Raw genomic sequence first — 17,000 nt, 5'->3', positions numbered from 1 at the left:
AGTCACAAATAAAAAAGTTCGATCGACATAAATAAAAGAAACTTGAAATGAATTTCTTATAGTCCACATTTAGTGTTTAACAATGTTTTGCATAAGATTATCATTAGTGGAGAAAATCGATATAAATCAATAAAAGAAATGATAGCAATCATGCATGGTCACTTGTTTGGCAACCCAATTTATTAGTGGGAACAACCATTCTATATAATAAAGTCACAATGATAAATCAAGTGTCAAGTACATGAAATATTCAAAATACAAGCAAATTAGAGATACAGATCAAATCAGTAAAGAAGAAACTACAAGGATCTTGCTACACATTTTTTAACACACACCTTCTAATACGTATTTTTAATTGGTTAAAAATGCACATGATTTCCACCAAATTCATGAGACTCATATGATTTAATGTGATCCATATGAATTTTAACCATTAAACGAGTGTGTGGGAAGTGTTTATTGTGTTGCTAGCAGTCCTTTTGATAGTATTGACCAGCAGTGTATACAGTCTGATTAATAGTAAGAGCAAAATAGAAGAAAGCAACAACAAGAGACACCATAGCCCAAGGATTTCTAAAATAAGTGCGAATGAGACTTGCACGCCAACTTTTCCAAGGTTTTTCACAATAATACTTCATATTCGTCATCACCATCTCAAGATCTCCATTGCGATCCATGGAGATTTCTTTGGCCAATGAGTTGAACAATTTGGCCACAAGTTTATCGTTCCCAAGAGCGTTGATTAGGATCCCACTTCTACTGAGAAATGGAACGTCCTGAGCAGTGTCGATGATGGTGTCCATAAAACATATAAAAGATGTTACCTCGTTACCAGCTCCAACATGGAGACGTTCGAATGCAATGAGATTAAGGAAAATGTATTTTGTGCTGTCATCTAATTTGACGGCGGGGAGCCTAAGAACACCTCGATTGAAGGAAACGTCTTTGAGGCTCCTTGTATTGCTTTTCCTGAAGCTTACTCCAGCCTCTTGGAGCTCTCTTGCAGATCGAATAATATAATCTTCGTCTGGTTCCTCACAATTTAACAAATTTCTTATTGGTTTTTTGAGCTGCGGTGTTGGGTGGCTTGCTTTTTCTTGTATCATACTTTTTCTGTACAAGTCCAATAGATGCATACATTTCCCCAACTCTATGATTTTCTTATTGAGCAAGGAGGCATCGTTCATGATTCGGGATGGCCATGGGTCAAGAAATTTTACGATTTTCTTGTTTAACTACTCACGATGATCTTCCTGTATGTTGCATATCAAATTGCAGCATTAGAATAATCAGTCAACCAACACTTCTCTATAGCTATAAGCATCATTGAATAGGAAAAATAATGGTATTTGTTATTTATTGAAATTTGAATGGTCCTTGATGAGTATAAAAATTCAAAGGAAAATTTGCGTCTCAAGGGGTATTTCAAGTGGTTGAACAAACTGTTGAATAAGAATATGACAAAGAGAGGCCAACCAAACCCACCCTACTTCGTCATTAATCCATCTAAAACGAGTGGTAAAAACAAGTTTGATATTTTAAAAAATAAATATTAACAACAAATAAACTTGTGGTAAAAACAAGTTTATGAGACAAATTTGAGTTATGATGGATTATTGTGTCAGCCTACTCTAAATATTGTCTAACCTGTTGAACAAATAAAAATAAAGACAGCAAGTTGCCAAGTTAGCAAGTCAGCCCGTCCCGTCCCTGCCCCGCTCCTTTTTTTTTTTCTAGCTAAAGAGACTGGCCAACCACAGGGGACGAGTTCGAAATTTTGGCTCGCCCATCCATAATAGCGGGCTAAACGGCCGGCTCAACGGGTTAAGATCCTTTTGCCACCCCTAAACATTATGTTGTAATTTGATTAATTCTTGTAACCTATTTCTTTTAATGGGATAAAACTTGGATGTTTCTGTTGTTGTATTACTATTTACCATTAAAATTATTATTTAATTTCTCCCTCTATAATTATATGCACTCTTTAAAAAAACGTATTCTTAAAAATAAGTTCTTTTTTTCTCTAAAAAATAAGATAAGTTCTTTTTTAAGGCACTAGATTTATTTATTATTTTATTTCAAATTTTACTTTAATTAATACTATTTGTAAAAAAAACTCTAATTGACATCACTTGTCTTAGAATATGGAAAGTCAAATTAAATTCACATACACAAAGTAGTACAATTTAATACTAATATTCAAACACAAAATGGACACAACAATTACATACATACATACATACATACATACATACATACATACATACATACATACATACATACATACATACATATATATATATATATATATATATATATATATATATATATATATATATATATATATATATATATATCACTTTTTCTTAATATACGTGAAACTCAAAATGAAACCTTGAAATCTGGGACGAACAGAGTAATTAATTTGTAAAATATTGCTATAATTATTTATTTTACTAAAAAACAGTCATTAATATTACCTCCTCAACGTTGGTTTCAAACTCGGTCAATATATGAAGAACCGTCATAGGTATCTGATTCTCAAGTATAAGCATGTCACGTTTGATATATGGCGTAATATAAAGTTTTCCGTGTTCACCAAACACATGATCATTCTTATCGTAGTCAACCATAATATCAGATTCATAATTCACTTTCAAAATCTCCAAAATAAAACAACCATCAAGAATCATCATTTCAATGAATTTTGGTGTGTTGTTTGTCCAAATTGGATCAAGTGACTTGTACGAGTCACTCAACTCTTTGGCCACTTGTTCCAAGCGTTGGAATAACAACTCAATGGGCTTTCCATGTTGGAATATTTTATTATTTAATAATATTCCAATATCATTATGTGGGCAACTATCGTAATAATAATTATATTAGTTATTTATCAATTTAGAGCCTTAATTGATTAGTGATCAAATTAAGTAATAAGGTTAATTAGATTTCTATTTTGGATAATTAATTATTTAATTAGTTGATATGGACTCAATGAGTGGATGTCCGGATGGCCCATTAAAGGAATAATGGGAAACCCTAATGGCCATCCAATATAAAAGAGGCTATGGTCCCCAATACACCGTACACGGCGAACTCTCTCTTCTCCCCATCTGAAGAGAACTTGAGGCATGAAGGTACCGGTTGAGGAAGAACCAAATCAGCTGCCGCTAACGTTCTTGTTTGTTTCAGATCACCTCTCTCTGTTTACCATTGTCGTTGAGAGGCTGTCATGAAAGCTTTATCCAGGTATTCCTAATACCCTAATTCTTAATATTCTCGATAAATCAAACATGTCGTAGATCCGATCATATTCATGTTCTGTTCATATCGATGGCTTTACTTTGTTTATTTTAATTATTTATTTATCGATGGCTATGTGAATCAATTCTTTCTTTTGTAAATCGGTGTTGATTTTATGATATCAATGGTTTTGTTTTGTTTTGGTTGATCGGCATCCAATTTGTTTGTTTTGCTAATTTATTTTTCCGAATTGCTTTGCGATGCGTAGCACATCTCGTTTGATTGAGATTTGTGCTTTATGAGTAAAGAAATTTTACGATTTTCAATCGTGTAAGTGTTCATTCTAAACCAGTGTAGTTGCTGTCTCTTTTGAACTATTATTTAAAGAATAGAATAATAATATGATGTGAGACACTAGTGTGAGATGTTTGCTGTCAAAGGCTTCTACGTTTTTTTCTTTTCTTTTCTTCTTTTGGAATCATAAGGTATCATTGGCTTTTAAGGCAATTTTAATTTGATCTCATGATTAACGTGCATCCGGTGACTAATTGTGTGCGCATAACAATATAAAATTCTTGAATTTCATTCGGTTATTGAACTAGTGCTGGAAAAGTGTTGATAAATTCTTATTTGGTGATTGTTTTGGTTTTTCAAATCATTTGGCTTAATTTATTTAGCATATAGTTACAATTTTCGTATACTGATAAAGCCATTATTATAGCAAATTTATTTTAGTTGCTCAACAAATAAGAATATGAAATTTTGATAAAGATTTGAATTTTATTTTTATTTTGGTGATTTGATTTATATTAAATCTTTTGGTTGAAATAAATTTCAAATAACGTTATCATATCTTGCAGTTTAATTTCTATTTGAAATTAATTTTGATTCACGAAAATTTTGTACATAAAGTTTATTTTGAGAAGTAGGCAAATAAAGAGTTAAAATATATTTGTGATATATATGTTGCCTTTTAATAATAAATCTCAAAATAGTATGAAGAAATTTTTTTTAGTACAGAAAGTAAGAATTTGATTCTTTAAATTTGGGAAATAGTAATTCTAGTTTTGTTTGTTTATTTATAAACATATAAAGTCTGTTTCCTTTATTTAGGAAAACATTTGTGCTAGAGTTATGTTTTATTTTGTTTAAAGAATCATTTGTTTATATATGTGAATCAATTATAGCATGAATATAAAATTCAATTTTCTTGTGATTTAAAATTGAATATTTGGTTTATAGCATGATTGTGATATTTGAGTTTATTGTTATTAAGTTTTCTACAATAATATTTTGTCTTATCATGCATTTTGAATATATTTCATGCAATGTTTGTTGTTGCTTTTATGCGATATTTGTAAATGTATTGTCATACACACATTGGTGTGATTTGTGACTTGCATCTTCTTTCAAATTTGTGAGTTTGTCTTCACACTTAAGTATCGTCATACACACATTGGTGTGATTTGTGACTTTCATCTTCTTTCAAATTCGTGAATTTGTCTTCACACTTAAGGGTTGTCGAGTGACCTTATGGTTACTTAGCAACATAATGAACTAATTCAGCCTACATTATGTCGGTAGTGCCTTGTAAATTTAAGACATTTCCCATCTGCCTTGTAAATTTAAGACCATTCCCATTTTAATTTACTGTGAAATGTCTAGTAATTGCGGTTGTTTTGGTTGAAACAACATGTTGCCAAAGTAACCTCTGTTGCGTAGATTTGATTCAACTGAACTTACAAAAGGCATAGTATGAAATTATCCATGTGAGTTGTCGTCGGCCCCAAGGAAGGCACAACTTGACCGGATAGTTACATACATATGATGGTAAATGTGTGGTGATTATAAAGTAATTTTCCATGTGAATAATAGGATATCCGAAGGTGACTATTATTTGACAGGATTTATCACCCCATTTAATATATATTAAAATTGTCTAGTAAAATTAGTTGAGTCAGTTGAAACAATAATGTTGCCCAAGTAACCTCTGTTGTGTAAATTGATTTCAATTAAGCTTACAAAAGATGTAGTGTGTAATTATTTATGCGAGTTGTCGTCGGCCCCAAGGAAGGCACAACTTGGCCGGATAGTTACATGTCTGTGATGGTAAATATGTGGTGATTATAACGTAATTATCCATGTGGATAATAGAACGCCCAAAGGTGACTATTATTTGACAGGACTTATCACCAATGTTTGATCATTACATTGAGAGTACCGCTTGCAGTTAATTCTTAGCAATCCAAAGATTGTGTTTTAATGGTGCGCTTGGTATCTTGTTAAGGTCTTTTATTTACAAATAAAGAAGCACGTTTCTTTAATATTTCACTGACATGTGTGATGATGTTGTGTAAATATTTAAGAGTTTACATTCACATATATTATGATAAACATATGACAATTATAAAAATGTATTCTTTGTCAAAGTAAATTGTCATTGGTTGATCATTGTTGTAAAATACCACTAGCAATTGATATTATTGTTTAAAGACTTGATATTGATGGTGCACTAGGTATTTTGGTGATTGTTTTACTACTCTTGTTCTCTTTAAACTAATATAGTTTATGTATCTGTTAATTTGAGTTAAATTTTAACTCTTAAATGTTCTTTTAGGAATTAAAGAATAATATTAATATTGTTCTTGTATCTAGATAAGGATGGTGAAACTCACATTCTCTCACAAATTCAGCACCTAATGTGAGAATCAAGTTTGACAAGTGAGTATACACCAAATCTCATAGGTCATATGTGATCATAAAGCTAAAATATCACATGTATTAGAGGTGTTATTTAAGATGACAAATTTTTTGTCATATTTTCTTTGCTTAAACTAAGGTGCTTTTAAAGCAATATAGAGAAAGACAAGCTCTCATTTGAGAGTGAGTATTTCATTAAGATTATTAGGCAAAGAAAATGTTAGGAGCACATTATGTAAATATTTAATCTTGCTAAGACACTATAATTTATACTATCATATGACTTGTTCGAAAATTCAGTAATTTTGACTATCATATGACTTGGTTGGAGAATTTAGTATTCTCTTTGCACAATTAAGTTTTTTAATTGTTCCAGTTAGAAATGATCATTTAAACGATCAATTCATAAAGTGTGCAAATAAGGAAAAGTTGAAGCAAGAGAAAATAAAATAGTGCTCATTCGGAAAATACCTTAAAAGATAAGGGCAAATAAAGAAAGGTAGTCTTGACTGACTTATGTCCAATGATGTTGAAAAATATATCAATTTAGAATGGACAAAGTCGATAAAGATTGCTTTATTCATTTTTTGAACCAATTTTAGATTGTCATTACTAGCTTTTTTGTATTTAAAAGACAATTTGGTGAATCATCATTTGCTTATTTTTTCTTTCTTTCTTCTTTTTCTCTTTGATTAAGTCATGATATTTTGAGTTCTATTTTCAAATGATGATTCAATGTGTCTTTTAAGTTCAATTATTAGAGTCAATTCAGTTATGACTTTTGACATTCTATATTGTTTAAGGTTTTCAATATTATAAGTTTTTCGTCCCACAAATTAAGAAATTTTTGAGACATAAATTGTTAAGCTTTCTTGAGGATATTGAGTTTGGGGGAGAGATATGGTTTTAGAACAAAACTGAATGAGGAAGAATTAGTTCTAAACTAATTCATATAGTTAATATTATTATAGTATATTTGGATTCTCATGAGGACATTATTGTTCTTCCTCTCAATCAAGTTAAGAAATTATTTCATAGAGATCAAACTCAACACCTCAAGAACTATAGGGATTCTAGTGTCATTAATAATTGACTGAAAAGAAAAATTTTATTTAGTTTAATTGAATGACTCTATTAGGACAGTTATGATACTAGTTTGCTTACTATAATTTTAGAGCTGCACAAGATGGATTTCAATATAATGTTTCTTAATGGTGACATTAATGATGCAATATGGTGCAACTGAATCAAACTTGTGTCAATTGATACAAAATAGATGGTTTGCAAAGTCATGAAACACTTATAAGTTAAGAAATTTGTCTCTTTAGTGTTACCACAAATTCTCATAAAGTAATTGTCTCATTTGGTTTTGAGATAACATTATGGAGAACTGTGGTTTTATTAAGCTCAGTGGGAGTAAATTTATAGTTCAAGTTTAATGTGTCAATTATATTTTGTTTAGTCAACATTGATATATTAGTTATGTGAAACCAAGAATATCTCTAATGAGAATTTAACGATGAAAGATCTTGGGGACACTTCTTTTGTATTAAGTTTTAGATACTTAGAGATTACTCTCAAAGTATCCTTCAGATGTCACAAAAGGTTTATATCAATAAAATTGTAAATAAATTGACATAATAAGTTATAGGTGACAATCACTGAGAGAGACTTTCAGTCTCAAATATTGCCAATTAAAAAATTTATAAATTCAGAAAATTGAGTGTTTTCATACGCTTTGTCTATAGGATTTTTATGTATGATCTTATTTATATGCATTTGGAAATAGCATATATAATCAGATTGTTTGCAGATACTTGAGCAATTCAAAGTTTGAATTGTTGAAAAGCAACCTTAAGGATTATTAAAGAGAACAAGAGAGCTTATGCTCACATCAGAGATCTGACAATTTGGAGATCATTTTTGTGTCAGACTCTGACTTTTGGATGTCAGTATATGACATACAGCCTAACTCAGGAAATGACTGTAAGTATTTATGTCACTTGGTTGCATATTGTTAAAGGCATTGAAAGACCACTCAAGTTATATAGTGACATAATTCAGTCGTATAGTTATTCGATAACAAAGTTTATAATGTTCATTGCCTTATAGATTATTGTTGTTGAATGATAGAACAAGTAGAGACAAACTTTATGCTAACTGATCCGTTATTCAAAGACATGACACATAAGGTCTTTCATATGGTTGTTGTCATTAAGGATGTCTTGGATTAGTGGGAGTCTCTTTTACTTTATGTTCTATACTTTTGTTTTGGTATTGATACAGACTTTATGTTATGATTTTCTGCAGAAATAAAGTTCATGAGGTTATATTTATTATAACCATTTCTGTATCATTTTGTGCAAATACTAAATTTGCAAACTTCAGTTTGATCTCACTAAAGTTTTCAGTTGGATCAGTTGGAAATAGACATGATTTAGAGATCACATTACATGAAATTTCCATGCCACTCATCCATATCAATCTATGTCATCAAGTGCATTGATATGGTGGTCGTCGGGGTTCCGTCACGTTATATGTCAGTGACGACAGCCGCGGTGGTCCCATTATTAATGTATGAGGTGGACCAGATTGTATGGTTGAAATCTAAAGATAAATAACATTCGGACGCGCGCCTAAAGAATTCTGGTATAATTATTAAGATATGTAGCCCAAGTGGGAGATTGTTGGAATATTTTATTATTTAATAATATTCCAATATCATTATGTGGGCAAATATCGTAATAATAATTATATTAGTTATTTATCAATTTAGAGCCTTAATTGATTAGTGATCAAATTAAGTAATAAGGCTAATTAGATTTCTATTTTGGATAATTAATTATTTAATTAGTTGATATGGACTCAATGAGTGGATGTCCGGATGGCCCATTAACGGAATAATGGGAAACCCTAATGGCCATCCAATATAAAAGAGGCTATGGTCCCCAATACACCGTACACGGCGAACTCTCTCTTCTCCCCATCTGAAGAGAACTTGAGGCATGAAGGTACCGGTTGAGGAAGAACCAAATCAGCTGCCGCTAACGTTCTTGTTTGTTTCAGATCACCTCTCTCTGTTTACCGTTGTCGTTGAGAGGCTGTCATGAAAGCTTTATCCAGGTATTCCTAATACCCTAATTCTTAATATTCTCGATAAATCAAACATGTCGTAGATCCGATCATATTCATGTTCAATGATTAATTTGCTTCCGCTGTACTTTTATTTTGTATTGAACATGTTTTATGAATTAAGACCTAAATTTCCAACATTCCACACCTCTTTAAAAAACGAAGGAGGGCTCGATGCTTGTGCTTTTCCATAAGCTTTAAATTCTCCTCCCCATAATGGTAAGGACCAAAGGAAATTGCTTGGGGTTTGTAGCATTTTGGTTCAACACCGTGATTTGTGAGGGTACTTTGTAAATTGAATGCTTCTCCCATTGTTCCTTCTCATTAGCTATTGTAGGACCATTGTTCTTGATCTCCTCATTGATTTGATCAAGCCACTTCATTTCTAACTCCATATATGCCTAAGATGTGTATCTAACTATCTTCATGTCTTAACATATATACTAACTATATGGTAACATATAATATTCTGAATCTTATCTTTAGTACGTTGAAAGCAAAACTAAAATATTCACTCCATTAGCTGTAAAACTATTAATGTCTAATTGGAATCTTCTCTTTATCTTGCTTTACCATAAAATTAAAATTGGAGTAAAATCTTCTTTTTATAGAAAATTAAATAACACAATGCAAAGAAATATATCTTCCATTTTATATTTCCTTCCTAGTTCCTTCCATACTTCTTTACAATACCTTATCATCTGTATGAAGAAAAGAATATCTGATTAAGCCTGTAACTAGCAATTTAATTAATCATATATATAAGGGATTGAAGAAGTATATATATTAATTATTGATTGATTGCAAGTCTAAACCAATGTGATTAATGTGAAGCATCAGACATGCACGCTAAGATGATTTTAAATTAAAATTCGCAAAGCAAAACAACAGCTTTATCTTTTTTGTTTTTTTACAGAATCTATAATATTTTTGTTTTGTTTTAAACAACGTCGACTTTATCTTAGTGCTTAAGGGACTTGCGAAGAAGATTAAAGAGAAAATTTTATCAAAATAGATTTTGATAGTTTCAAAAGTCAGAGACCCGACAAAGTTAATTTTGGATTTCTCTAAGAATGTGTTTGAATAAGAAATGTTTTGAGGTAATGTAATGTTGAGGGAATTGAAATACTTTGAGATGAATTCCTTTTTTTGGATAATAATCTGAAATTTTTTTAAAATGATGGAAATTTATGAAGTATTTTGTTCAAGTTAAATTTATAGAGAATTTCAAATTTCTTCATTGTTATAATTTTTCAAATTTTGCATTTTGGTCCTCAAATTTTCCAAAATTTTCAAGGAATTGTTAGATCTTTCGTCAAATCTATTTTTCTGTGAGTTTGGCCTGTCTCCTTTCTTAAAACTTTTCTTTATCTTTCTTGCCTTCGGAATTGTTAGATCCACCATTCTTCTTGAATGTTTTTGCTTTCAAGGCTTCAATTAAATCTTGAACTCCCTTTCTATAAAAAAATCTCGGCTCATCATCCTCAAATGATCCTTGAAGATCTCCAATTTTTAATGTTGTCAAATCACTTGAGTCTTTCAGTTTCGACGATGACATGATAAATGGAAGGTGACGGAGTTCACATTATTTTCTCAAGAATCATCTGATCAGTGATTTTCTCACCATAACTTTTCATTGAGTACACCAGTGTTTGAACTCTTGCCACATACAAAACAATGTTCTTGAACTCCATTTGCCACCACCTCAAGAACATCCTGAAATCCGAAGAACACCTTCATTTGAATCTGCCATCTTTCCCGAGTCTTGCCATCAAGAATTGGAAGTGTTCCTAGAAAACCATTACTACCTGCCATTGTTGCTTGGTTGGTTGATAATGAATTTGATTACCCAAAACCTATGTACTCTACACGCACGGACCAAAGGCTTGAAATACCAATTTGCTAGTGCAAGGTGTGTTTCTTACACTCTAAGGAACTAAAAGATGGGTCTAGAGAGAGAGAAATACTTATTATATAATCTTTTATAGGTGCAACCACAAATAAAATGCATTTGGACACACACATAAAATTAAAGTACTTATTATATAATATTTTAAAATTACATATAAGTGTTTCTTCTCCTTCAAAAAAATAAATGATAAGTGTTTCTTCTTTTACCTTTTTTCCATTTGTGTGATTGAGTGTGCTCAAATAAAATTATTTGTGGTTGTGACCAAGAAAGTGTTCCTCATGAATGTATTGTATTGATTATGAAAAATGAATGAATTACATGTGATACAATTTTAAGTATTTATAGATTTTTCTAATTACTTGAATCACAAGTAATCTAACTAACAATAACAAACTTCTCTTATATTTAGGAGCGAAGGGAGTAATAGAAAAATGAAAGGAATATTGAAACAAAATAAAGAAACATAACTAAAATCATCTCTTTTAAGGTATATATACCATGACTCTGATACTAGAGCTCAACAAAGAGGAAAATAATTTGGGGGAAGGATTATTTATTTAGAATTGGCAGAATAAGGAAAATTGATTACAATATGTGTAGGATACACTTTATATAACTAACAAACTAGACTAACAAATCATAATTAAGTTACAACTAATACTACTAACTCATCTTTACAAACTCCAACTTTATCTAATAAATCTCTTAGTATATCTCACAGAAATCTTCATGTATAAGTCATACTTCAATGTTTACAACTTTACGAAACTCTACTTAAGCCACTAGAATTGGTCTAGTGGTGAGGAATTTGAGTATAATGCATGAAATAATAAGTTCAAACTTCATGACCTCCATACTTGAAAAAATAAAATAAAACTTCACTAAAAATAACTACAGGAAATCCATATGGCAACTGGATTTATTACCATCTTGGTAAATATATATATTGAAGTAACAGGAAGTAAAAACTCTCCAACTGCAATATTTCATATACAAGTAAAGTACAAACCATTTGTTGTATGCTTTCTACATGTTTTAACAAACATAATTCAATTTGTCACACAAAATCTTCATCTAACTGACAACAGATTTAGGAGAGATTGATTTTCATATGAAGTGTCATCATCACAATCTTCAGTTGGTGATGAGAGTGTCATAAGAGCAACAACTATAGATCTCATGCTTGGGCGTAGTAGCGGATTGTCTCTCGTACATGCTCTCCCAAGTTGAGCCATCTGCAAGTCAAACATTCACATATCTTAAGTTATGTTCAATGACAAAATCTAGTGCTAAAAAACGAGTTTAGTAAGTTTACAAACTATACACTTTTGCATACATTTAATTATATTTCAATAACATTGATTTGAAAGGGTATACCACATAAACATGCATTTTTTTTTTGTTGGTATATCATGCAAATTGAGATGAAAAAGAAATAACATTCAATTTTTTGCTAAGAAAAAAATGCTTTCCACCTTGAGAACAGAATCAATGGGATAGTTTTCTTTAAGCCTAGGATCCACCAATTTTCGAAGACCTTCTAAAGGATCCATTTGATGAAGTGCTTCTTCAAACTGCAATACAAAGCAAATCAAGAATCAATTTTGTTTTGATTTAAGTGAATGCATTGAATTGACTGAATTTAAAAGATACATGATTACTAACATACAAATGAGTATTCGACTTTAAATATATACGAAAGGAGTGTTTCTTAATAAATATGGTTAAGTTGGATAAATGTATCTAGACCTACCAATTGTACAAGACCCTTTGATTCAGCAACAGATTCACCTGTTTTCAGGACAGCATTCTTTGCAGTAATAAGTTCATAAAGAACAACGCCAAAAGCATATACATCTATTTTTGGAGAAACATCACCATATTGAGCATATCTGCAAAAAAAAAAAAAAAAAAAACAGCTAATAAACAAACATGTTTTCTACAATTAAGAAAGTTGAAGATAGTTTATATAATCCATGGACATACTAAAAGGGTTATACAAATATCATTTGTTATAAAAAAAATTGTACAATCATCTGGTCATATCCCATTTTATAACATAACAAAGTGACATATGGTGAGATGTTAATACAAACAAATCATACTCTGGTGGCATGTATCCAAATGTTCCCACAAGACGAGTGTGAAGTGTCGAGTTTCCAACTTCAATAAGTTTGGTCAAGCCAAAATCAGCAACCTGAATTCAAAACCATTCATAGAGACTTAATTAATGTAAAAGAATAAGTGATAAATTAAAATTTATAATTTAGATCATTAAGATTGGTCAAATTGCAACCTTTCCACGCAAATTTTTGTCTATCAATATATTTGCCGATTTTACGTCGCGATGGATATAAACAGGCACAGTGTGTTCATGAATGTATTCAAGGCCTCTGGCTGAATCTAGAGCAATCTGCACTCTACTAGACCATGGTAATGGTTCTGTACCTGAAATCATGGAACCATCATTAGTGACTATTTGACAATATTGTAAAATCACATAAAAATATTAGCACGTTTTTGTTGATCTTACCTATACCATGTAAATATTGACCCAAGTTTCCATTGTCAATATGTTCATATACAAGGAAAAGTGATCCTTCAACGCAATATCCAATCAACCGCACCTATATTGTTCATACACGTGTAGGTAAATTAAGAGTGTTATCTAGATCGCACAAAACTGGTTATACAAAATCATGAAGTACAAACAGATAATTGTCAACAGCTACAAATTATGGTTTGCTCGATAGTTATTGAGTTGTTATGTTCTCAAAATAACACTGATTATTTGCTTTGTAGTTATATGATGATTCTTCGAACCATATATAAAAATGAATGATTATATTTCCTAAATATATTATACATGGCTTAAGATGTTTAAAAGGATGGTATACCAGATTCAAGTGATGAACATGTGTTAAGACCTTCAACTCACAAAGAAATTCTGACGATGCTTGTACATCCATCTTCTTAATTGCTGTTTTCTGCATACAGTAAGTTGCATGAGAGGAGATCAATGAAAAACGTGAAGGAAAAAAAAAATCTTTCTTTCCAAGTTTTGACAAAAAATAACAGTTTTTTGAAAATATTTTATAGAACTTGTTCAAAACTAAAACCAAAATACAATCTAGCAAACAAATTCATGTCGTTTGGTACCTCGCCTCTAAGTTCTGCATAGTAGACAGCTCCAAATCCACCTTGACCAATTTTATTATCCAAGCTGAAATTATTTGTAGCCTTGGCTAATTCTTGATATGAAAACTCTGTCGACTTTGCCACCATAATACCTGTAAGGCCAGCAGCACTACCAGTGGCATGCCCACTAGATCCTGAAGTTTCATATTCTGCACTACCTGCGGCTTCACCAACAACATCAACAAAAATCAGCAAGTATAAACTATTTAATGAAATAAAAAAACGTTTTACAAACATGTTATAAGCTATTTTCGCAAGCTCTCTCAAATACTGGAACAAGTACTTATATCATAAGATAGGTTAAAAGAAATATTTTTAATAAGAACTTAGAATATGAATGTGTAAAAATATTACCATCTTGAGTTGAAAACGCCCTAGAAGTTTTTGGAAGTTTAGTTTTCTCTTCTTCCTTCTTTTGGAAGTATTTTGCATATATATAGATAACAAATAATAGAACCCCAAATATTCCTGCCATAGCTATACCAACAGCTGAACCCTTAGAAAGACCTGCTAATACAGAACCAAATTTAAGATCACAGGAAGCATTGACCTTTTGTCCATTAATTCTCATATCTTTGTGAACAAGCTAACAAATAATCATCTTAATAGCAAAAGGACAAACCTGTTCTGCAAGAAGGGAAAAATAAAAAAAAAATGAAAGTTAGAAAATTAAATCAAATTATAGGAAGCAATATTTACTTCTTTTATAAAGCATCCAAAATGAAAATTGAGATAATCAATGTTACTTACCTAGGATACAAAGGAAAATAATGTCCATTTTGATCTGCAAAGTAAAAAATAAATACATAAAACTTCAACATTTATACCATGCATATACTTTGAAAAATAATAGAGTAAGTCATCATTTAAATATACTCTAAACTGAAATTAAATGGTTCGACTCGAGTGGTCAGTGATGTTCGGTGAAGGTAAAGTCAATTGGAAGTACCAAGTTCAAAACCTGGCCGTAACAATCATTAGTTAAACTTTACGAATTATCAAAGTCCATTTCCCAGAGAACAAGATGGTCATAATTTTTTTTATCTAACTCGCATACTTATACAAGTACTTTTGATAAGAATCACCAAATCTTATTAAAGATTTATAATGGAATTTACCTATAATCTAAGTCACAACGGATGTTACGGAAGTTCAAACCATCTGTGCCAACCGCAGTTGGCAGAATAATTTATTCTTTGAAGATAATGTAATTCATATATTTATACCAAATACTTTTGATCATATTATCAAAAGGTGATGGAAGAAAATGAGAAAATACATACCTCTTCCTGGAATGAACACTATCCCACTTCCTTTGCTGAAATTGACACCAGAATTATAACTCTGTATCAACCCTTCATCAAGATTAGACTGATTTGCAATCTTCTGAAGAGTATCATCAGTCCTGAGTGGATACGTAATAAACAACCCATAATCTTTTGAAATCTGGTTGTTCCCACAAGAACAATTGACAGTTACATTAACCTTAGCCTTAGCAGGTATATGATCTGGATCATAACTATTGAACTTTTTCAAAAGCTCAACTGTAGTCAAACTTGCATAATAAGAATTGGAAATCATATCATAAGTATCTCCTTCTTTTGCTGTGTATTCAAACACATGTCCGAGAAACTCACCTCCAATACATTCACATGGGAATGGAATGTTGACCCTATAAAAGGCAAAAAGATTGCCATTTTTGGATACTTTGTCTTTATTGTAGCTTATTATAACATTGGAAAAATTGGACACTGACACAATCTTTGATTGCATAAAACTTGTTATGTTTTCGTACATAAATGGAAGCATAACTTGGTAGGAAGCTAAGGCTACATCACACCCCTTTACACACTTGGAATCTACTTTGAAAAAAACACATTCCAGAAATATAAACAACAGTAGTAAGCCATATTTTAGTTTCATTGAGTCAATAAGAGACAGAAAATTTAAATGGCTTCTGAAGGAAAGCAAAAAGCAGAAAAAGAAATTAACTCAAATAGCCTTAAACTTGATTTCTAGACTCTATATTAACTATCTAAATTATTTTTAGAATGTAAAAATAGTATATAAATTGATATGCACAAGTTTTTCCTATTATGATAAGAACAGACATGCATGTTTGGAAGAGAATGTGGAGGAAACATAGTCTTTGTTTGATAAAAAGCAGTGAATGGTTGACAACTTAGCCAATTGACGAATAATGAATCAACTAGCACATAATAACAGATAAACTAACATACTAAATTAATAGCTGATAAACTAGCCTGCCTCTCTTCAGGATGTGTTGAGGTTAATTTTTGTTTAGTCTGAATAAAAAGAAAACTCTTATTTTAGTATTATTATTCCTAACTGTATTCGTTCTTTGTCTATCTTCTGCCAAAACTCTTGATAGAGTTTACTAGAAGACAATATAATATAATATAATGACTCGTCAACTAGCTAAGTGGCTACATTAATGTATACTCATGACTTTAATATTATCAAAAGTTTACTCCCTCCAATCTTAAATGTAAGAAACAAAAATGTTTTAATTCTTTTTTTATCTTTAAGTTGTGTTATTAGAGCACAAGTTAACATAACCCCACTAAAAATGTTAGAAATTGCTTAACTGTACACCTCGCAAAGCCAATCCTGTCGGTAGCTGTGAATCCATTTCGCATTGTGCCACCCCATAACTACAACAAACACCATAATTTCCATTTTTAATTATGATCCAAGTCAATGCATATCTGCTTCGTTGACTTCCCTATCATAAAAATCAAAATCTAATCTACTTTGACAATACCAGTTAAAATTTCTGTTTAATTTGATATTC

General features: G+C 31.0%; 1 protein-coding gene and 1 pseudogene across 2 annotated transcripts; both read right to left on the bottom strand.

Annotated features, from left to right (window-relative positions):
- Positions 1-324: 324 nt before the first annotated feature.
- LOC146924422 (UPF0481 protein At3g47200-like) lies at positions 325-9,479 on the bottom strand (annotated as a pseudogene).
- A 2,340-nt stretch (positions 9,480-11,819) lies between these two features.
- On the bottom strand, positions 11,820-16,585 carry LOC146924421 (lysM domain receptor-like kinase 3). Of its 2 annotated transcripts, none has more exons than XM_085709459.1 (12): positions 15,469-16,585; positions 14,936-14,969; positions 14,885-14,886; positions 14,540-14,695; positions 14,147-14,349; positions 13,885-13,974; positions 13,521-13,614; positions 13,284-13,435; positions 13,093-13,184; positions 12,741-12,879; positions 12,463-12,561; positions 11,820-12,222 (listed from the first exon to the last, which is right to left on the bottom strand). In XM_085709459.1, the coding sequence occupies exons 1-12, from the start codon at positions 16,106-16,108 to the stop codon at positions 12,058-12,060; spliced, it is 1,866 nt and encodes a 621-aa protein (XP_085565585.1). In that variant the 5' UTR covers positions 16,109-16,585; the 3' UTR covers positions 11,820-12,057. The 2 variants fall into 2 exon arrangements, with proteins under 2 accessions (XP_085565585.1, XP_085565586.1); XM_085709460.1 differs by having other exon boundaries at positions 14,147-14,343.
- Between the last annotated feature and the right edge of the window lie 415 nt (positions 16,586-17,000).

This window comes from Medicago sativa, chromosome 5 (genome assembly GCF_051527215.1).
Source record: "Medicago sativa cultivar Bolivia chromosome 5, Bolivia_mono, whole genome shotgun sequence".
Classification (NCBI taxonomy): domain Eukaryota; kingdom Viridiplantae; phylum Streptophyta; class Magnoliopsida; order Fabales; family Fabaceae; genus Medicago; species Medicago sativa.
Note: the sequence above shows the minus strand (reverse complement) of the source record. Positions and strands in the feature narration are given on the sequence as shown.

Bases quoted from the DNA above. Each gene is read 5' to 3' on its own strand.
- LOC146924421 (XM_085709459.1), bottom strand. From the start codon at position 16,108: ATGAAACTAAAATATGGCTTACTACTGTTGTTTATATTTCTGGAATGT. The intron at 13,615-13,884 runs GTATACCATCCT...TGAACAATATAG, and splicing joins ATGTTCATCACTTGAATCTG to GTGCGGTTGATTGGATATTG. The intron at 12,562-12,740 runs GTAGGTCTAGAT...TTTGTATTGCAG, and splicing joins CAAAGGGTCTTGTACAATTG to TTTGAAGAAGCACTTCATCA.